This window comes from Balaenoptera acutorostrata, chromosome 3 (assembly GCF_949987535.1).
Source record: "Balaenoptera acutorostrata chromosome 3, mBalAcu1.1, whole genome shotgun sequence".
Classification (NCBI taxonomy): Eukaryota; Metazoa; Chordata; class Mammalia; order Artiodactyla; family Balaenopteridae; genus Balaenoptera; species Balaenoptera acutorostrata.
Genome location: NC_080066.1, coordinates 153,822,471 through 153,845,336, shown reverse-complemented (window position 1 = coordinate 153,845,336; position 22,866 = coordinate 153,822,471). Strand labels below are relative to the sequence as shown.

Sequence of the window (22,866 nt, the reverse complement as noted above, 5' to 3'; positions counted from 1 at the left end):
TGGCTCAGTGCGCTGAAAGCGTGGCGAGCAGCAGGGCTGGAAACTAAGCTCCATCCTGAGGTTCCGGAACTAAGAAGACCTAGAGATCCTTGATTCCTGCTGCATCCGCAGGCCTGGGAACTCTAGTTCAGGGAAGGAGAGTGAGTCTGCCCAGGTCTCTGGGTCAGACAGCAGTGAGACCAACCAGAACACCACTGTTTTCTGGAAAGAAGCAGGGAACACCTCCTTTACCAACTGAAAGCCTGCCCCCACTCTGGTTGCATTAGAGCCATGGGGGATCCGTCCAAACTGACCTGAGTGCTCACATCTCAGCAAGAGTAGCAACTCTGGACCTCGGCCCTCCCAATCCCCGCCCTCACACCCGTGGTCCTCAGTAAATCCTTCTCCTGGATTAAGAGAACCCATAAAACAATAGGCTGCCCAAGGCTTGGGCCTGGTTTATATGCACAGAGTAGGAAAGGGCCATTCTCTCAGAAAGCAGTGGAGAACAGCCCATTTCCACTGCTAAGAAAAGGCAGCATTGTGTTTGGAACAAAGCCTGAAAAAGCCGGCTGGGCAGGGTGGCAGCCATCTGTGGACCGCCCTGCTGAGCAAAGAGCAAACACTGTTACTGCAAAAGTGAGGGGGAGGCCAGGAGACAGGAAAAATCACCTTGGCTGGGCAGAAACGTAACATTGAAGAGAAAAGGGACAATGGTTGCCAGGATATCCTTCTGTGGACAAGAGCTATTTGAAGAATGATGGCTCTTTTTTGTTGAAATATGTCTATTACAGGCCTGTTTCATATTTATGGTTTAGGGAGGTTCGGTTTCCCACTAGGCAATCAATCAATTTTCTTGCCCAATTGACATTCACTTCAAAAAGATGAGAAAAGGAGAGAAATAGTGGCCTCCACAAGATTCTCCCCACCCCCAAAAGACTGGTAAGAAGCAGAATATATCTGGCAGGGAAAAATCCATTTTCTTCTCAAAAAGAGTTAACCATACAGTTGAAACTGGGTCTTTAACAACAGCAACAACAAGAAGCAGTGTAGCATGCCTTGATTACACCAGGGCAAAAACAAAAAAAAAACAAAAAATCAGTAACAACAACAAAAAAACAGAGACAAGAGCTCCTGCAAAATGACTGTCTACAATTAAATGAAAATGCAGTTGTTGAAAAGAATATTTATGAACAGGGCTGTTCTGAAAGTCCTGAGCTGGCCAAAAGAGAAGAACATTTCAAGTGCCATCATCCTATTAAAGCCTTGGAAGTCATTTGTCTTTCATCATGAAGGTGAAAAACAAGGTCCTTGGCTTAACTATTCTCCACCAACACGGTTCTGTTTAATCTGTACGCAGGGTGTGCAGCTGAAATACAGATTTCGGCCAATTTCTTTCAGGCACAAGGCACAGACAACAAATCGCTAAGCAGAATGGCGACCTCTACTTCAAGGGAACAGAACTCCAGCTAATTAGAATCCCACCCAGATGACAATGGTCAAAGGAACTCACAACCAGAGATGCCTGGCCTGGAGGATGGAAGGGTGATTTTCACCATGCGTGACTTATGCAATGAAATGGACGCAGCTAAAGTTCATGGTGGTGGTGGGGGGGGGGGGGGGAGGAGGGGTTTCACAGCACCCAGACAGATGAGGGGGGCAGAGAGCACCCCCCTGCCCCAGTTTTCAGACCAGAGCTGCCGAGACTCCGGCCCAGATTCAGCAAACGAAGGCTCCTTTGGCATCAGAACAGTTTATCTGATTGTCCCTTCTAAAACGATAAAGGAGCTGGCCTATTGACAAGCTCGGCTGCTTAATTAATTGTAAAGTCCCTTCGGGTGTGAATGCTGGCAGCAGGAGCATCTCAAGACCTGGAAATAACTGGTTTGGAAATGCTAAGGTGTTTGCAGACTCAGAGAGCAACCCTGCCTAACACAGATTCAGGTACCACATGATGGCATGCGGGTTGCTCCAGGAAGCTTGAGATAGGTTTGGAGAAAAATACGACTTTAGACCCTAGTAGCCATTCTCAGAGAGAATCATTGCCAGTCAGAGCTGGAAGGGACGTTCAGTTCTGAGAGCATCAGAATCCACTGGAGGGCTTATTACATCACAGATTTGGGGGGCTCTCCCCTCTAGAGAGTCTGCTTTAGTAGGTTTAGGGTGAGACTCAAGAGTCTGTGCTCCTCACATGTTCCCAGATGCCAGCTGGTCTGTGCACCCGACTTTGAATAGTGCTGATGTAAACCAGTGGACTTCAGATCGGTTTCAGCAGAAGCCTCTTCTTCAAAGGATACTGCAATATACTAAATAGATAAAGGTGGTATTTTATTAAGGGGCTCAAATTGTATCATATACTTATTATAGTCATTCAGTGAGAACAGTAAGATGTGGTTGATGCCAAATCTTTAACTCAGAGGTTATGAGGGACATTTGCAGGTTTCTGACAGCTTCAAGATCCAGATTATTCCTGTCTTACGTTTTCCCTGCACACACAGATCAGTAGTTACAAACGGTGTTTATGTGTATATATGTGTATACATATATACACATACACACACATATGTAAATAATGTTCTTTTCAGTTTGCCTTGCACTTTCAGGATGCTCATCAGTAAAGAGAAGTAGCAGAAAGAGCTTAGTTCTGAAATCTATGCAAAATAGATTAACCTGGCACCAGACGTCATCTTGGCAGCTCTCAAAAGTGTTAGATTTGATAACTAATGGGTATGAGCATGGGTGTGGATCTTGCTTTTTCTAAAAAACAGATTAGATAAAATTATGCCTTAAAAATGAGACCCTGGGGGCTTCCCTGGTGGCGCAGTGGTTAAGAATCCTCCTGCCAATGCAGGGGACACGGGTTTGAGCCCTAGTCCAGGAAGGATCCCACATGCTGCGGAACAACTAAGCCCGTGCGCCACAACTACCGAGCCTGTGCTCTAGAGCCCGTGAGCCACAACTACTGAGCCCATGCTCCACAACTACTGAAGCCCACGTGCCTAGAGCCCGTGCTCCGCAACAAGAGAAGCCACCGCAATGAGAAGCCTGTGCACCGCAACGAAGAGCAGCCCCCGCTCACCACAACTAGAGAAAGCCCACGCGCAACAACGAAGACCCAATGCAGCCAAAAATAAAATAAATAAATAAAATAAATTTTAAAAAATGAGACCCTGGCAAGTTACTTAATCTCTCTGAGCCCTGGTTCCCTAACAACTAATGGTACTAAAAACACCTACCTCACAAGGTTTTTGAACAGATCAAAGCAGATGATCTCTATAAAAGGAGTTTTCAAACCATAAAGTGCACTGCTCACGTGATCCTTCTGTCCTGAAGGCAAATGTCCTCACTCCTTCAAAGCACTGGGCTGGTTTATAAGGTACCACATGCTTCAACCAATGGCTACAGATTAGAGCCACCAGCCCGCCCCACCCAGACCAACTGAACCAGAATCTCTGGGCTGAATGTCAGTATTTTTTAAAGACTCTCCAGGAGATGCTAATGAGTAACCAAGATTATTCCATATTTCCTCCCGAGTTCCATACAAAACCCTGCCAGGCTGCTCCCATTGCTTCTGGATGGCCACTAGCAACAAAAGAGAAAGAGAAAAAAAATATCCCTAACCAGACCCTGACTTTTTCACTGCTGTTGGCCTAAAAGGGGGGTTTTAATCACCATAGCTACTAATTCTGGAGCACCGATACATGCTGGGTGATTTACATACATTATCACTTTTAATCCTCCCTGTACCTGGGTGAGGTAGATATTATTCTTGCCCATTTTTACAATAGCTTTATTGAGATAAAATTCACACATACTGTACAGTTCACCCACTAAAAGTATACAAATTCAACAGCTTTGAGTATATTCACAAAGCTGTGCAACCATCACCACAATCAATTCTAGAACATTTTCATCACCCCCCCAAAGAAACTCCATACCCTTTAGCCATCACCCCTGACTTCTCCCATGTCCCCCAGCCCTAGGCACCAGGAAACTGGGTCTCCTTCGTGTCTCTATAGATTTGCCTATTCTGGACATTTCATATCAATGGAATCATACAATATGTGGTCTTTTGTGACTGGCTTCTTTCTTTTTTTTGGCTGCGTTGGGTCTTCGTTGCTGCATGTGGGCTTTCTCTAGTTGTGGCGAGCAGGGGCTACTCTTCGTTGCGGGGCGCAGGCTTCTCATTGCGGTGGCTTCTCTTGTTGCGGAGCATGGGCTCTAGGCGTGCGGGCTTCTGTAGTTGTGGTGCGTGGGCTCAGTAGTTGTGGGTCACGGGCTCTAGAGCACAGGCTCAGCAGTTGTGGCACACGGGCTTAGCTGCTCTGTGGCATGTGGGATCTTCCTGGACCAGGGCTGGAACCCGTGTCCCCTGCATTGGCAGGTGGATTCTTAACCACTGCGCCACCAGGGAAGTCCCATGACTGGCTTCTTTCACTTAATGTTTTCAAGGTTCACCATGTTGTAGCATGTACTTTATTCCCTTTATGGCCAAATAATATTCCATTGTATGGATATAGCACGTTTTATTTATCCATTCATCAACTGAGGGACATTTGGGTGTTTCCACTTTTGAGATATTATGAACATTCCTGTACAACTTTCTGTGTGGACATATGTTTTAATTTCTCTTGGTCATATATACCTAGGAGTGGAATTGCTGGGTCATATGGTAACGCTATGTTTAGCCTTTTGAGGAACTGCCAGATTGTTTTCCAAAGTGTCTGCACCATTTTACATTCCCAACAGCAGTCTATGAGGATTACAACTTCTCTACATCCTTACTAATACTTGTTATTATCTGTCCTTTTTATTATAGTTATCCTAGTGGATGTGAAGTGGTATCTCATCGTGGTTTTGATTTGCATTTCTTTGATAGCTAACGATGTTGAGCATCTTTTTATGTGCTTATACTTCTTTGGAGAAATGTGCATTGAGATACTTTGCCCATTTTTTAATTGGGCTATCTGTCTTTTTTTTTTTTTTTTTTTTTTTATTAATTTATTTTATTTATGGCTGTGTTGGGTCTTCGTTTCTGTGCGAGGGCTTTCTCCAGTTGTGGCAAGCAGGGGCCACTCTTCATCGCGTTGCGCGGGCCTCTCGCTATCGCGGCCTCTCTTGTTGCGGAGCACAGGCTCCAGACGCGCAGGCTCAGCAATTGTGGCTCACGGGCCCAGCCGCTCCGCGGCATGTGGGATCTTCCCAGACCAGGGCTCGAACCCGTGTCCCCTGCATCGGCAGGCGGATTCTCAACCACTGCGCCACCAGGGAAGCCCTATCTGTCTTTTTATTAGAGTTGTAATAGTTCTTTATATATTCTAGATACAAGTCCTTTATCGGATCTATAATTTGCGAAAATTCTCATTCTGTGGATTGTCTTTTCACTTTCTGTCCTTTGAAGCACAACAGTTTTTAATTTTGATGATGTCCAATTTATTTTTTGTTGCTTGTGCTTTTGGTGTCATATCTGATCCAAGGTCACAAATATTTGTGGCTTTTTCTTCCAAGAGTTTTGTGGTTTTAGCTCTTACAGTAGGTCTTTGATCCAACTTGAGCTAAATTTTGTATATGTTTGGAGTCAGGGAGGAAGCTGAAGCTCAAATGTCTAGTAAGCTCTCCAGAGCCAGACTGTTCCGATCAGCAGTCCTGCCTGGCGACATGGCTTCCGAAGAGCCAAGGTTCTGTACTGGTGGTGGTTCGTGGTAGAGGCAGGGAGAAGGGCCACGGAAGCAAGCCGTGGAGGAGCTTGTCACCCAAGACAGGCCCAGGCACTGTACTCAGTAAAGGGGGACCCTGCAGCCAAAAAGCAGAGCACAGTCAATGAGCCCCACAGTGGGCAGGACATGCGCAGGCTCACGGGGTCGCTAAACCCAGAGGTGGCCCATTGACCTCACTCCAGTTATCTCTGCAGCCTACCCGAATCTGCCCCAGTGTCCTTCTAGGTCTCCGAGCTCCAAGCTCAAGTGAAGTTGTCTTATGTCTTTTGGGCACAGTTGAAGGGAAAGAGATTTGGCTGGCTCCAGAGTTGTTCAGCCAGAGAAGGACCCGTGAGGGGACTCAGTTTCCCAACTCTGAGTCCATATTACCAGTGGGTCTGGGGACACCAACGTAAGATGACCAGCATTGATAGAAGAGGCCACTTCATAGGGCTGCTAAAAAAACTGAGGATTCATGAGAATCCAGCAACGCCCTTAACACCACAGGAAACAAGATAAGGGTCACACAGGGCAGCTTAGTGGAAATCAGAGGGTTGAAGGGCCTTTTCATTCACAGTTTGTGATGGTAACTAAAACTGTGGCTGCATCTAAACTATCAATACATAAACAGTGAGGAACAGGAAGGTCTGCTTGGTTCCCTGAAACCCAGGTCATGGGTACAACACATTGGAAAGACAAGTGCTATCAGAACTTGTAGTGTGATTCACTGCAAGTGGACTCAGTCCCTAGTAAAGGTGATGTACAGGTGTAATGCACTGTAGTCAAGGTTACCTTTACACACAGTAAACTCCTTCACGATGAAATTCCATGAGCATCAGTTTCTCCCTTTTGCAGATGAGGAAACTGCGCTCAAAAAGACCAGCTGACACTTGTCCAAGGTCATACAGAGAGTGGGAGATGGAGCTGGATTTTGAACCCAGAAGCTTGAATCCAAGCCTAGAGCTCTTCCCAGGTCCCTGAAGCAGCCCGTCTGGTTAGAAAGCCAGGATGGTGCCCCACTCCCACGACACCTGGACACCTCCAAACACTCAGGCCACCCACCACATCCAAGGGCAAAATACCTCAAGCAAATGAAAGCCCAAGGAACAGTTTTTGAATCAATTATAAAAACTAACTTGCCTGATCCACACATATGAAAAGTAATCGCAATCATGTCTTACATTTGTTGTGTACCTTATTAAGTGCCAGGCATATGTGAAGCCCTTCTTTACCTGCATTAGTTCACTTAATTATCACAGCAGCAGTAGAAGGTAGGTGGTATCATTATCCCCATCTTAAAACAGAGATCTAAGAAGGCAGCATGGACTCCTTGAACTTTTCAGAAGTGTCTGATTTCTGCTAAGAACATACAGAACCAGCCATGTCCCTACCACCACCTCTCCAAGGGACCCAGTGCTAGGACAACAGCGGGTGTGACCAACCTGTGATGTTAAATAAGAGATTTGGAACCCTTGTGAATGCTCAGGGTATGGTATCAAATAAGACTCAATACCACAGGGACCAAAGTTAAACACACGCATGGTTGCCTTTAGCTATCACTCGTTTGCCCTCAAATTACATGATTAAAGAAAAAAAAAAAGCTAACAGCTTTGGAAAATGTGCTAACAAAGTGACGGAACTGAAGTGGAAATTTAGGATTTCAAAGATGAGTTGGGAGACTCTATTCCAAGAAGGGACAGATTGGATCTCTCTGCCAAGCAAGTATGAGACAGAAAAAGCGTCTGAGTCAGAGGGAAGAAGGCCAATGCTATTCCAAAGAGCCACAAATTAAAAACCAATTATGCAAGGCTTGCTAAAAAAATGTCAGTGGGCTGCCTTTATGTTTTAAATCACTAAAAACATAAGCATGCTTATGCCAACATTTACCCAGCACATCAGCTGGTTTGGGGAAACTTTTTATGCTCAGGCTAAACATGGACGAACATTTTGGTCTTTTTGGTGAGCAAACTCCTAGGGTGAGCACACCTTTCAAGACCACACTGTAGTTCATGGATTCAAAGTCCCACTTCTTCCAAAGGTGAAAGTCTTCTAAATGTTCTCTAGGGCCCCTGGAGAAGTTGGGAGATGACCAATGTGAAATCCACAAACAGCTAAGTCTCCTCTCCTGTTCTCAAGAGGATGAGGACAATGATCTAGTCGCCACATGCAGGACGTGCTGCAGAGACAGTCCACGATGGAATGCACACACTGATTCCTCAAGGGGACACCCTCAGAAGGCTCCCTGATAGGGATCAGAAGAGCACAAGAAGTACAAACAGATAAAGTCAGGTTCCCAAATGTAGCCAAGTACGCTCTGGGCCTACTAAATACACAGATTCCCTGGACTCTGCCCTCAGAGATTCTGAGTCCATGGGCCCAAGGTTGGGTCTGGAAATCTGGATTCATAAGAAGTTTTCCAAGTGGTTTTGATGATCAACCAATTTTGGGAATGGTTGGTTTGATTTTCATTGTGTCCTCTTGTCTTTGGCCTGAAGTCGCTTATGTTCAGAAATAGAAAAAGAAATGGACAAATGCTTGGAGGTGAGAATTGGGAGATATAGAAACCAAGGGATGGAAAGTTGAAGTGACTTGCAAAGTTGACACAGCTAATTAATGTTCAAACCAACAAGCCTGTGTTAAACAGTCTACAGGCCAGGCACTGTCCACCGACTGGTGGAAGTAAAAAGGAATGGAAGATGTAGTCCCCATCCTTGGGACCTAAACACAGGACACAAACTCAAAAGCCGGCTGGTGACATAGGCATTGTGAAGCGGGCTGGGAAAGGCAACAGGAGGCGGTGGGGACTGCAGAGAAATGAGGACCACACGCCAATACAGTGAGCTCGGCTCCAGCTTCTCGTTGCATGTAAGGGTGTGGGTCTAGGGTGCCCAGATAGTCTGGGTTTTTTAAAGAAGCCAAAAAGTCCACATTTCCTGGCTTTTAAATATAGCAACTCATTCAATAAAAAAAAAAAAAAAACCCACACTGTGAGGGCCGAACAAGATTCATCTGTAGGCTGACTCCTGCCCATGGAATGACAGTTTGCAATCTCTTTCTTAAAAGGTCATCCAGACTAACCTCCCTTGAACTTGAGTCCCCTCTAAAGCACTGCAGAGTGACACAGAGGGTGAGGGGTCCCATCCAGCAGGTTGTTAAGTCATTGCTTGCTCTGTGTGTGTGCTTGCGCGCGCACGTGCACACACACAAGGGCGGGGCTTCTGGCCTCCCTCCACCACTACTGGAAATGCATTCCAGGCCCAGAGGCAGGGCATGGCCACTGCAACCACTGCAGCCCACTCGGAGATGACCCACCCAGGAAGGGCCGAGATCTCCAGGACAACAGAGAGTGCTTGGTGGAGGACTCCAGCTTAAGGGGCTGCAGAACAAACAGTGGAGGAAGGAAGGAAAGCTCTGGAGAAAGCCAGAGAGCAAAGCTGTCTTGAAAAGGAGTACTGGAAAGGAAAGAAGAACAAAGAGAAAGAGAGAAGCATCGGCTCTAAAAATCCCATAAGCCACAATATAACATGCCCAGATTCCCTAGCCAACCCTCACAACGAGCAGTCTGGCCACTTCCCATCCACTTGGTTTCCTTAGCTTTTCTTCACGATACTGACCACTACCTGGCCTTTTATATTGTATATGAATTTGCTTATTTTTGGATATCTCCACTCCAATACATAGCCCAAGAGAAGGTGGACTTTGTCTACTTTGCTTATGGTTCAGCTCCCAGTGTCTGGCCCGGTTCTTGGCACATGGTAGGTGCTTAGCATGTATCTGTTGGACAAATGGACTGCGGGGAAGCACTTGGCACCAAAATAGTTTAACGTGATGTGACAACCCTATAATATTGGGTTGGCCAAAAAGTTCGTTCAGGTTTTTCATAACGTCTTATGGAAAATCCCGACCGAACTTTTTGGCCAACCCAATAAAAACATCAGCACAAAGCATTTTATCATTTATAAAACCCATCCTTTAACTTAATTCCTCTGATTTTCTTTTACCCAACTGCTTCATGTATTTGGACATGGCCCAAGAGGCTGCTGGCCTCTATAAGGCGGACAGCCCAAGAGCCAGCTGGGACAGAGCTGCCTGCACAGTGGTTCCGCCCGTCCTCTCTCCGGGGGCCTGGGAGATGATATGGCTGCAGAACTGCCGGGCTCAGCGTTAATCTGGGCGTGTCATCAAAATGATGGAGGATTCTGGGGCCAGGTTCATCCCGCTTCCCCAGCCCGATAGAGTACTGATTAGAGGCCTGGAAGTCTGGCAGAGAGCACAGGAGGCAGCATAGCATAAGGTTAAAGCTTTGGCTGAAAAGTCAGACTGCCTGGCCTCATTTCGCAGCTGCGTGACCCTGGATGTCCCCAAGACTTGTTGACTGCACCCACAATGTGGGCATAACAATAACAACAGTAATAATAATGACCTCAAAAGGGTTCTCATGCGAGTTCAACAAGATGCTTCACAGAGAGCACCCAGCACTGTGCCTGGTGCACACCACTATCACAGCAGCAGCGTCTTGCCCATGCAGGGCCCAGCTCTGCCACCTTCCAGCCGTGCGACCCTGAGTGACTTGACCTCCTCCTTCCTGGACCTCAAATTCCTCTTCTTTATTTTTTTATTTATTTTTCAATTTTTAAAATTTTATTATTATTTTTTTTGACCGTGCCGCGTGGCTTGCGGGATCTCAGTTCCCTGACCAGGGATTGAACCTGGGCCACAGCAGTGAAAGCGCTGAGTCCTAACCACTGGACCACCAGGGAATTCCCAAATTCCTCTTCTTTAAAATGGGGAGAACCAGATCACCAGGATCAGGTAAGGAATAAACAAGACTCCACATGTTACGCCCTTAACACAGGGCCTGCTACATATTAAACGCTTAATGAATGTGAGCTCATATCTTATTATTATTCAAGAAAGTTTCACTAGTCCAAAATGCCAGTGTGAAAATCCACCACAGGCAGTGTGCCACATGCAAATAAATCTTCGAGACATAAGGTTCTCCAGCTGCAAGTTTCTCTCCCAACCCCCTTTATCTTTCAGTTGCTCTCAGAATGAACCCCCCACCCATCTTGGGTCTGACCTCGAACATCGGAGGTCGGTTCCCAGTGCAGGGCTGACCTTACTCCACGCCAGCACCCGCTACACAGCAGTCTGACAGCGAGGGAGGGGACATGCAAATATGCCCTAAAAATGGCTTGTTATTTTCACAGCCTGGATGGTGTGTGTTTGTGGGTGCCTGGGAGGACAGTACGTCACTGTCAGGTACAGGGCATATGTCACCAATTTGGGGGAGGCTGTGAAATGTAAAAATACCCAATCCAAATAAAGGCCTTTTCAAAAAAGAAAAGAAAAGAAAAAAAGAAAGAAAGAAAGAAAGAAAGAAAGAAAGGAAAGAAAGAGAGAGAGAGAGAGAGAGAGAGAGAGAGAAAGAAAGAAAGAAAGAAAGAAAGAAAGAAAGAAAGAAAGAAAGAAAGAAAGAAAGAAAGAAAGTTCCTCCAGCGCCTTTTGCAGAGGGGAGAGGTGGTAACTCAGCCCCTGCCACCAGGCAGATCCCAGAGACCAAGGCACCCGGCTCCTCATCAACCCCACAGCCTCAGTAGCCCTGCTCAGCTACTGGTTTTAAATGGTTTTAAATACTATGGAATGACCCAGAAATGAATGCTTTCAAGTTCTGGGCCTGGGAAGGCAAAATAGCACAAGACCAAAGATAAGGGCTCTCCATAAAGAACACAGAGCACTAACTAAGCCAGGAAGTGCTATCCACGGCACGCTCATTGACAAAATCAATTCAGAAGAATATAATTACCGTCAACTCTCATCTTGTAATCAGCCGTCTTTAGTGGGCATCTACAGGGCACCTAATCCAGGTATCGCCAGCACAAATGTCTACAGTAGGGGCCACGCGGTCCAAGGTAAGTGAAGGCAGCCGGTGGCAACAAAAGCAAAACTGACAGCGTAAGCAAAATCGACAGTAACAGGGAGGCGCCGGGGCCAGTGGGAGACTGGAGAGAGCAAAGAAGTGAAGCGGGTCCCCCGCTCCTGGCAGCTGTGGCCGTGCCAGAACAGGGCACGGTGTGGCCAGATCTTCCCACTTTGTAATCAAAGATTAAAATCCAAATTTTCAAGTGAAATGTTGGTTCCAGCTTCTTTTAAAACACTGCTCAGGCCAAACAAAACACACCTGAGAGCCACATCCGGCCCGCCAACAGGCACCCCCGCCGCCCCCGCCCCACCGGCCGAGCTCCCCAGCAGCCCTTCTGTGCAATTTTTATGGTACTTATGGGGAGAGGGAGGGCAGAGCAGGAATGGCATTAAAATACCCAACTCCCCCCTGCCGATACCCAGACACCTTTCTCCACTAAGAGTCCCCCTTTCTGGGACGTCTAGCCCCGTGAGCTCCATCCTACAGGATGAGCCCCCATCCGGGCGCACCTCTGTCTGTGAATGCTCCCTCCCCGCAGGGCGGCCCAGCACCTGACGCTCAGCTGCCTCCCCCGAGGCCTCTGGCCCAGCTGCCTCTCCAGCTCCCACCACCGGCTCCTTCTCCCTTCCAGGCGGGCAGCTGCTCTGTCCGGCCTCTGAAGAAGTGGCCGTGCTGGGGACCTCACTGGGGCAGGCCTTTGGACAAATCGCCAGCCCCGGGGAAGTGACCGGGGGCGTGCCCAGCACTGATGCTCACCCACACTGGGGACTTCTGCTTCTCCCGGGTCCCCAGGGAAAAGCTACTCTTCTACAAGTAAGGCTCATGAGCACTGCAGCTCCAAGGGACCCAAGGAGGGCGTGCTCCACGTGTGGGTCCTCTGCAAACATCAGCTAAGGCAGATGATACCGGGCGACCGAGGCCAAGTCCAGCTCTGGCAGCAGCTTGAGAAGGGAGCCCGCACCACCCCTCCTCCAAGTTCCTGCTTTCAGCTCCAGCCTGGGGCCAAGAGCAATAGAGACAATGATGTGACGAATGATAACAATTTTTAAAGCTAACCCAATATTGGCATTGCCTTATATACTTTTCAAAGCATGTGCACATTCCCATTATCTCCCCTGACCCCACCCCCAGCACCCCAGAGAAATGGCCAAATGTTATTATTCAATACTTTTATTATTAATCACTCTTCCCTTGCCCCTCAAAGAACCAGAGACAGGTTCGGCATCCTGCCCTAGCCCAGTGCTTCTCAAACGCTAACATGGCGGTGAAATCCCCAGGGGAGCTTGTTAAAACACAGATTCGGATTCAGACCGTCTGGGGTGGGGCCTGAGATTCTGCACTTCTAACAACCTCAGGATGTTACTGACATGGATGCTACTGGTCCTCAGACCCCATGTTAAACAGCAAGGCTTAGGTCACACGGTGAGTTTAGGGCTAGACCTAGGACACTGATCCACTCGTCCTACCCTCCCCCCAGGATCCTGCCCGGGGGGAACAAGGCTCGCTCACCTCACTCTTCACGGGTTGGGGCCTCTTGCCCAGTTTCACCTCCAGGAAGTGCAAAGGGGCAATCATGGCCCCAATGTTGCGGATGTCGGCGTATTTCAGCTCCTCTGCAGTCAGAGCCGAGCTGGGGAGTCCGGTCAGGGGGCCGAGCCCTGGCAGAGAGCCCGCAGTCATGGAAGGGTCTGGGATCTGCCCAGGCATCATAGCAGGAGGAACGGCAGTCCAGCCTGGAGTGGACAGGAGAAGAGCAGGACAGGCACGGTCAGCCGGGTAAGAGGTTCCATGAGGGGTTTAAGTCCCTGTGTCTTACCAGGACCCCACCCTTTCTTTCACCAATGTCCCCCTAAACCCCTTCCCCACCTTAAGTTGCTCTTCTTGCCCTTAAGTCCATTCTGTTATTGAGGGAAACTTGATCAGTTAATTCACACCAAGGTTATTGTTGGCACTTAGGCAATGCTTAACCCAATCATAGGCCACATTGATTCAGCATTTGCTACGGGCTGGGCACTGCGGTAATCCTTCCATCAGTCCCATAACACTGGGTCAGAGGCCATGACATGGAGGAAGAAGCCAAGGCTTAGAAGGAGAACTCGCTCCAGACTGTACACAGTTAAAACCGGAGGAGCTGGATTTAGACTGCAACACGCTGCCTCCGAAGAGAATGGATCAGAATGGAGGCATCTCAAGCACCTTTGCACCTGTTTAAGAGGGAGCTATTTTGGGGCTGTCATGGTGCTTCCCCTCAAATCACACATCCCATTCTGCATACTTGTTAAGACACCCTGAATACGAGATGAAGCAGATCTAAGTTAACAGTGAATGTGTGTGTGAGTGTGTGCATCTGGCATCTATGAGGAAGAGACTGAGGCACAGGAGATGGAATTAATTAGCATGTGCTTCCTCAGTGGAGCCCAGTACGAGAAAAGTCCTCCACGGGCTCTTCACTTTCAAAGCAAACACATATTCCAGCTCCACCAGACCCAGAAGGTTTGCAAAGGAAGACAGATTCAGGCATGAAAGAAAGACATAAATTAGACAGGTCAACACTACGGGAATTCTTTTTCCTTCTTTTCACTGGGGGAAGCTCATGGGTAAGAAACTATCCCTTCAAGGCACAGATGGCAGGGAAGAAAGCTTGTCTGTTAATAAAGCCAGACTTTCTGGCCACTTACAGGGCTCCTACCTATCCATCCATCCATCCATCCATCCATCCTATTGTCAACCACCTACTATGAGCCAAGAAGCACTGAGAACACTAGAGAGGTCAGTTGTACACAGTCTTGGCTTCTAAACAACCTTGTAAGTAGAATTTCAGTACAAAACTGCCTCTGGATTCTAGCCCTAAGAAAAAAAAATCATTTCTCGGGCTTCCCTGGTGGCGCAGTAGTTAAGAATCCACCTGCCAATGCAGGAGACACAAGTTCAAGCCCTGGTCCGGGAAGATCCCACATGCTGCGGAGCAGCTAAGCCCGTGACCCACAACTACTGAGTTCACGTGCTGCAGCTACTGAAGCCTGTGAGCCTAGAGCCTGTGCTCCACAACAAGAGAAGCCACCACAGTGAGAAGCACGTGCACTGCAATGAAGAGTAGCCCCTGCTCGCCGCAAATAGAGAAAGCCCGCGTGCGGCAACGAAGACCCAACGCAGCCAAAAATTAAAAAAAAAAATCATTTCTCCCCCTTCCTGCCTCTCTGCACAGGGCTATAAAATTAAAACTTCATCTGTCTTGGAAATCCTGGGGGAGAAGCTTTGACCTATCTTTCTATCTTCACTCTCTCTTCCCATAGAGAGGGGTGTATTTGGCAAGACAGGGAAGATGTGATGTCTGTCAGATCACTTTCAGTGAGAAAGTCACTCCCTCCACCCTCTGGAGCCAGGCCTGCAATGCAGAGAGGGCTGCAGCTGCGACGCCAGGAGGCTGCTCTGGGGCATGGTGGATGAGCTACATGTCTCCCCGGAACTCCTCCAGGGAGAATAAGAAAGGGGCTCACTCCTCTGTGGCAAAATGATGCCTGGACCCAGCCATGTGGATATCTGGCAGGCGGTGGAGGTGGGGGGGGGGGGGCGCGGAGGCGGGTGATTTCAGGCTACCTGAGCCAAACTGACAAAGGAAACTCATATCTCTTCCTCAGAAGAAGGAAGAAAACCTACAAAACTCCCCCTTCTAGACCTGAACTGATGCTACAAGGAGTCAGCAACCCCAGGAAGGATGTTTAACAGAGCAAGGCAAAATGGACAGGAGATGGGAAGCTTGAAAATGTCCTATGCCTGGTGTTTCAGCTGGACACAAACCCCTACCAGGGGAGAGAGGCACCACACCTCAGGTATGGAGCAAAGCAAAAATATAGTGCAAAATCCCCTCCTTGGTCAGAAGCCCCAGAACCTCCTGATACTGTAAGGACCCATTCATGTGTGGCAAAATGTGCCATGTGGCCACTAAGCGAGTGGAGGGGCGATTGCAAGGGGTGAGTAATGCAACATTTCTGGCGCAGAAAGGATAATCAACAAATACTTGTCGAATGAATGAATGAATGAACGAAGAAACGAATGATAAATTCATGGCGGAGCAAAACTCAGTGAGTAGGGTAAGGATCTGTCTCTGGAAGTTTATATGCTCGTTATCCACCTCCAGATTATTCGTTCCCACGGTAGACCCCAAGAAAAATCCTCCAGAGGCTTCTGTATGTTTCCCCGCCAGAGCCATCTCAGGAGATGGAAGCCAGACCCCACTCTGTTCCGGGAATGATAGGCTCGGCTTGCAGCTTCTGTTTAGTTTCATACAGAAGGTATAAATGAGATACTAACAAATGATCCCAAAATATAATGAATTCTCTGCTACTGTGAGAACCCCCCTGCCAGAGGGAGCACCCACTGGGAGCTGCAGCCCCATGAATTCTTACCATTCCTGCTCCCTTGTGAACCTGCCCCACTGACAAGCCTCACCCAGGGAATTAGGCACCAGGTTTTCCTTTGCAGAAGCAAAAAGTCCCCCTCTCCTGCCTTTCCTCTCAAGCGTGCCCCTAACTGCTCAGATACAAACCACAAAGTCCTTAACACATGCCATTCCTAGGAGACAACCACAACAGCTGACATTCACCAGCGAGAAGTCATCCTAAAGGGCTCCGGGGGTGAGGGGCAGAAGATGGAGGCACTAGAGCAGCTGCCTTTCATAATCGGATCCCCATTAACTGGAAAGAGCTGACTGATGAGCCAAGGCTGAAAGGCAACTTGGGTGATTTGAAAAATAAAACAATTTGATGTGATTTAGGGATCTATAAAAGGCAGTGGGCGGGGGTGGGGGGGGCAGGTGGCAGGGAACCAATAACAGCCAGGAGGAATTTACCCACTTCAAGGAAGACAGAGGAAAGATGACAAGAGGTGAAATCATCTCCCAAACTGGTTGTTCCATACGGAAACGATTTAGTGGGAGAAGGAGAAGTACACACTAAAAGTTTTAAGGGAAGAACCCAGAGTTTCTTCCCTCTGGGGCCCAGAAGTCCATAAGGAAGATAAACACCTTCCATGTCTCCATTAGTAACTGGGATGCATAAATAAAGAGCAAACCCTGTACACTGGCAGAAGACCCATACTGGCAAATAGCGCCTGTGCTTCAAAAGACAGGCCTAGAATCCAAAAAGACTTTGGCACCCCAATGTTCATTGCAGCACTATTTACCATAGCCAGGTCATGGAAGCAACCTAAATGCCCACAACAGACGAATGGATAGAGAAGATGTGGTACATATATACAATGGAATATTACTCAGCCATAAAAAGGAATGAAATTGGGTCATTTGTAGAGATGTGGATGGACCTAGAGACTGTCATACAGAGTGAAGGAAGTCAGAAAGAGAAAAACAAATATCGTATATTAATGCATATATGTGGAATCTAGAAAAATGGTACAGGTGAACCGGTTTGCAAAGCAGAAATAGAGACACAGATGTAGAGAACAAACGAATGGACACCAAGGGGGGAAAGCGGGGAGGGGGGTGGTGGTGGGATGATTTGGGAGATTGGGATTGACATATATATACTAATATGTATATAATAGATAACTAATAAGAACCTGCTGTATAAAAATATAAAAATAAATTAAAATAAATAAATAAATAAATATAAATAATAAATTCAAAAAAAAGACTTTGGCAATTCAGGACACTGACCAGGAACAACTTGGAAAATAGCCAATGAAGAAAAACTGGGTAATGCACAGATCAAAGATGAGACTGACAAGCAAGGCATGAGTAAGACAGAAAGCATTCTGGAGGTCACAGTGGACCCTAAGCTGCTGTTGAGTCTAAGATTTGGGGTGGTTTGATGCAGCTTCCTGAGAGGCAGCTTGAAAGAAACAGGGACCAGGTGGATCCAAGGGAAAAGAACCTAAAGAAAAAATCTGATATCTGTATCTCTCTATCCTGACTTCCTCAGGGACTTGTAGGCACACGATTTGGGATGCTGCCTTGTACAAGTAGAAAAAAAGTCACAAAACACTTCAAGTCCAGAAAATGGGCCCTATTGGGAGATATTAAGATGAAGTCATTTCAGCCAAAAGAATGAAGAGATAACTTAAAAACTTAAGTTTTTCCCTCTTATTTTCTTCTCTTGTTTACTGTATGTAAATCTGTAAGATATTACCATATTCTTTAATGCGAGTATCTATAAATAAACAATAGTCTTGCTTTGATGTGTCAAAATTGTAAAAGGCTACTCGTATTAGAAAGTGCCCAGTAATTGGCATCTTCATCTAGAATGGCAAAGACAGATTTTTTTTTTAAAGACAGATCAAGAGAAAATTAGGATCTGCATCATGAACTTTCTGTCCATAGGAAAAAAAGATTAAGGAAGGCTCTAAAATCCCTGGGTCTCTCTGAGAAGGTTTGCTCCCTTCCAGGCAAACAGCTGGCCTGGACTGGCATCAGGAGCCAGGAATGGGTGTGCAAATGAGTGCAGATAGGCTAAGGCTGCAAGGCCTGGTGCTAAAAGAAAGTGGAGGTGAGTGAGGGCAGGTCAAGGAGCAAGGGAGTTCATAGGGTCAGGCCCCAGGAGCACTAGTGGGGTTGGAAGTCAAGAGCAAGTAACTGGCAACTGAAATCAACCGGTGGGAGGTCTTGGGAGCTGGAGCCTGGGAAGATTCCCAGGAGGAAGATGTGGAGGGCAGAAGTCCATGGCAGGGGCTGGGGGACAGAGAGGGCAGAAAGGTGCCAGACCAGTCATCACAGAGCATAGTACTAACCATCATGAATCTTGGAGAATTAAACACCAAATCTGTTCCTGGAGCTAAGGAATCACCTGGGATGACCTCTCTCCTGGAATCTGAAATGATGCAGGTCAACCAGCTTCCAAAAGACAAGGAGATCCAGGAGGCAGGGAGCAAAAGGATGGTGAAAGCTCCAAGATGGAGAAAAGGGCAAGCAGCGAAAGACCATCTCCGATGGCTGGCTCAGCTCTGCAGGCAGAACAGTGAGGCAGGTTAAAGTGGAAACTCCGGAGCCAGATCATCTGAGTGTGAATCCTAGCTCTGCCCCTACTAGCTGTGTGACCTTGGGCAAGTTCCCGAGACTCTCTGTACCTCACTTTCCTCAGCTGCAAAATGGGACTAATAACATTATTTGCCCTGTAAGGCTGAGAAGATTAAATTCGTTAATACTTGGAAAGCACCTGGAACAGCACCTGCACTTGGTGAGTGTGAAGTCAGTGTAGCTTCAAGGGCCTTCCTTCCTGGAGCAACACCAGTGCTTGATGACCCCTCAAGGTCCCTTCTGCACAGTTCCCAGTTCCCATCTAACACCGATCTCCCGTTCCTATGGCCATGAGGAGGATCCCCAGAGGATTCTCTGGGGATCCAGCCCAGAGAATTCTCTGCTCTCCCACTTTCCAACTCTAAATCTCAAGCAGGCAGGACCATCCTGCAACCAGGCAGTTATTGCAGAATAGAAACAACAGGTGGCAGATCAGGGCTGGGTACAAAGATGCGGAAATGAGACCCAGCACCTGCTCTCTGCCTCAGTTTCTCCTAAGTGCTCCTCCATCTCACAGGCCAGAACACAACTGCATAGATCACTGGCAACAGGGCACTCCCAGCTGGCTGGGTTTCCACGCCCGCCTCCAGAAGCAGAGCGCCAGTATCTCCTGTGTCCTTCAATCCACTGTAACCCTGCACTGCTTAGAAGGAGTCACTCCTCAGATCTTCATAAGAGAATGCGAGGTGGTGGGTGTCAGGAGAAGCCACCGACACAGCCTGATCCCTGCATAGCCATCCCAGCCATAGAAGAAACTGGAACCTCTCCCCAAGAAAGGTTCTTCCCTGGAGACCAGGGAAATGCTTTTGACAAGCCCTGCCTGTAAACACAGCTTTCTCCCCTGCCTAATGTAGGTGCTCAATAAAAACACAGTAAGTCATTTCTGCCAGGATCCTTATCCTGAGCAGCGAGAATAAGCTGGGAAAGAACTGCCAGTGGGCCAGACTTCTAGACTCTCTTCCCACCTCACCCCATCTCTGTTCCTTGGTGCCAGGAGTTCACAGCATCATACATAATACAGACACACACACAGAATGTGACCGATCCTTTGGCCCTTTTTAAAAAATATGCCATTGACCAGTTAAAGCTTTGGAAATAGAGCTCCACAAATGGAATCCCAAGGGCTGCAGCAAGAAAACAGACTGAAAAAAACCCAGAACGGTGGGCTCTGGCCGGGCCTCCCGCAGCGATGAGTGTAAAGAAACACAGGCTGAAAATTCCAACCGGAGGTCGCTAACGCGTTTGTCTCTGCTGAGCTTTGGGAGGCCAAACCATACACACGCACAAGAGCAAGTGCGCGCACACACGTATGTGCACGCACACACAGGCACACGGAGCTTGGCAGCCCGTAAGTTCCAGAGCTGGTAACACAAGCCACAGAACCGACTGCCAAGACAAGCAACAGAATGAGCCAGGCCCAGTTTCATTGGCCACCATACACTGCATATGGCCCAGGACGCAGCCAAAACAGCGTTCTCACCCTCCTCAAAGGCATAGGAGACCCTCTGTTTTCAAACACACCTCCACAGAGCCTTAATTAAAGGAAAATGGAAAACTAATGTGCCCGCTGCTCTCCCCCTGCCTATATAGGTATGCACACACACATACCCATATACACTCACTCTATTTTTCTCTTCCTCCCATTTCGGTTTCTAACATAATTCATTCACATGGAAAAAAAGCAAACTGCATCCTGCAGCAGAAAAGCAGAAAAGAATGTAGCTTGCCCTCAGCCCTGGCTCTGATCGCTCAAGTTGAGCTGGGGCTGAATGAATACAGAGCAGGCCAACCTAGAGTCTGCATTGGCCCCTTTCTTCCACAACAGAGCTGGAAACAGAGACACTTGTGCGAGGGACAGTCGCAACACCAGCAGCCCCACGACAAACAAGGCCTGGAGAGCCTAGCCCTTCTCAGCCTTCTGCCAAGTTTTCTGCAGGTTGGAAAAGATGCCCACACATCCTGCAAACAGGTTGGGGAGGCAACGACAGACACTGGTGGCTGCAAAAACCAGGCGGCGAGTGAGGGAGAGATCCTTGTCCAGATTCTTCCTTAGGGGACACTGTTACCAGTTATCAACACATCTCCTTGGAGGTGGCTGCAGCCCACCCAGGAGAAAAGTCAGAAGCCTCCACATCCATGCCTTCCAGCTGCCCTTCAGATCTCACAGCGCCCAGCTCTTCAGGAAAATTCTGGAGCTGCCTGCAACTCTGAACCAAAGCCAAAGAAGAAGGGGAACAGAAGAGTCTTTGAGAAATCCGTCCTCCCTGTTTTAAACAAGGCGAAACCTTAACCAGCCAGAGGCACGAGAATAGATCTTACTTCTCTTCCGCGGTCGTCAGGTTTATATAAAATCAGAGCCATGCTCACACCTGATACCTAGTTAAACTCTCCCCTAGAAACCTGCAACGGAAGATAAGGCGTCCATCCAAACTGCAGCCAGATTGGCTGGAAAGATGAAAACAGTGGGAGGTGTTTTAAAAAACCCTCAGGGAAGGGAGGTTGGGGGGAAGGGAGATAACATGTGAACACAGTTCACTGCAAGGCCTTAAAGGACAAGCAGGCACCCAAGCATGGTTCAAAGCTTCAGTTTCTCACAGTTCCTCAAACTAAGACCCTGAGGAGTCCACGAAGATTTGAACCTGGGAACACACACCCACACAGCCTGCAAGCCCTTTTTAGAGAGGCAGACCTGAGCCCAGCCACCCTGAGCACATGTGGTCAGGCCACAGCCCAATGCCCTGGATACGCGGGGAGGTGGGGGGGAGAGGCCCAGTGCAAGGGTCAAGCAATTCTGCTACGGGAGCTGACCCGAGGGGTCAGTTGAGCTCCTCTTTTACCAGCCTCTCCATCTCCAGCCGCAGGGATGGCCCATCCATCCCTGCAGAGGTGCGGAGGCCTCCCTGTCCCACCTACCCCACCACTGACCCAGGCAAAACCTGGGTCTGCAACCGCAGGGTCAGGGGTCCACAGCCGCTCAGGCTCCTTTTGGTGGTGGCGGGGTGGCGGGGCGTGGGGGGGGGGGGGCGGGCAGAAGACAGCTGTCTGAACTGGGCTGGGCCGGAGAGGAGGGGCTGGTTACCTAGAGGAGCCGGCTGGCCTCCTTATGTAACCTGGCTTGGGAGCTGGGGGAGACCAAAGGGGACCCGGCCACCCCGAGACCCCCTCCCAGAGGGGGAATGGCCCTGAGAGAAGCCCTCTTCATTGTATGGAGAGCCCCAGCCCTTCTCAGTGCCTTCCTCCGGGTCCTCAGGGGGCCGTGCTTCCTCCCTGCGACGGGGGTGGGGCGGGCGCGACTTGCCAGCAGGTCCCTGTCATCCCTCCACCACCAGCACCCTGCACCTCCCTGGCCTTTCACCCTCCATCTCCACCCCGCGGCTCGTCTCCCCGGGCAGTTTTCTCCCCCACTCACCCGCCTTCCCCGCCGCGCAAGGAGAGCACCTCCCTGCAAACGGACGGGGGAGGTAGAGCACGGGAGGGAAACAGAGAGAGCGCCTCGGCTGTCCCGGGAGCGGACGGAGCCTCCCGTCCCAGGGTGGGAACCAAAGGGAAGCCACCGGCTCGCGGACCCTTGGCGGGAGGGGCCCGGACTGCAGCGTCCCCCTCCGGGGCAGCGCGGGGTCCCGGGGCTGCGGGAGCCTCCCCGCGGGGCTCGGGTTTCGGGGCCCGGCGCTCTCCGCCCGCGCGGGGGCGGCAGTCCCAGGTGCCCGCGGCCCGCGCGCCCCACCCAGCCCGGCCCGGCGCCCCCAGCGCGCGCCCTCGCACCCACCGAGCAGAAGCCGCGGGCGGAGGCGGCGCCCCCGGGACCGGGACCCGGCTGCAGGCGCCGTGTCCGCTCAGCGCCGCTGCCGCCCGGCCGCGGAGCTCCGCCCGGTGCCCAGGCCCGTCCCGGCCCGGGAGCCGCCGCGGCGCCAGCCCCGCCGCCGCTGCAGCGTCCGCCGCCGCCAGCGCCCCCCCGTCGCGGCCGCCGAGCGTCCCTCCCGCAGGCTGTGGCGGGCGGCGGGACGGGTTGCATCAGCCCCGGCTATATAGCGGCCCCTGGGCGGCGGGGAGGGGTCGGGAATGCGGAACCGGCCGAGCTGCCAGCTCCAGACGTCAGAGGGGGACGGAGAGGAAGGGAAGGAGGGGACAGGGGAGGAGGGGACAGGGGAGGAGGGGGGGTGTGGATCCGGCGCTTCACACCCACTGACCTTCACCTCCCCCGCCGCATTTCGCGCCCTCCTCCCGCGGCTCCTCGCGGTCCG

General features: G+C 49.5%; 1 protein-coding gene and 1 non-coding gene across 3 annotated transcripts in view; both read right to left on the bottom strand.

Annotated features, from left to right (window-relative positions):
- JDP2 (Jun dimerization protein 2) overlaps positions 1-22,644 on the bottom strand; it is a 42,037-nt gene extending 19,393 nt beyond the window's left edge. The window contains exons 1-2 of one of the 2 annotated variants that reach the window (XM_057544026.1): positions 22,392-22,644; positions 13,108-13,331 (exon numbers count right to left, since the gene is read on the bottom strand). In XM_057544026.1, the coding sequence (XP_057400009.1) occupies positions 13,108-13,308 (201 nt within the window). In that variant the 5' untranslated portion in view covers positions 13,309-13,331; positions 22,392-22,644. Of the gene's footprint in view, positions 1-13,107; positions 13,332-18,339; positions 18,553-22,391 lie in introns of those variants that run through there. The other variant, XM_057544027.1, reaches the window with a different exon arrangement.
- TRNAE-UUC (transfer RNA glutamic acid (anticodon UUC)) lies at positions 10,364-10,435 on the bottom strand. The gene has a single exon. It is a non-coding gene; the product is annotated as a tRNA-Glu (tRNA).
- Positions 22,645-22,866: the final 222 nt, after the last annotated feature.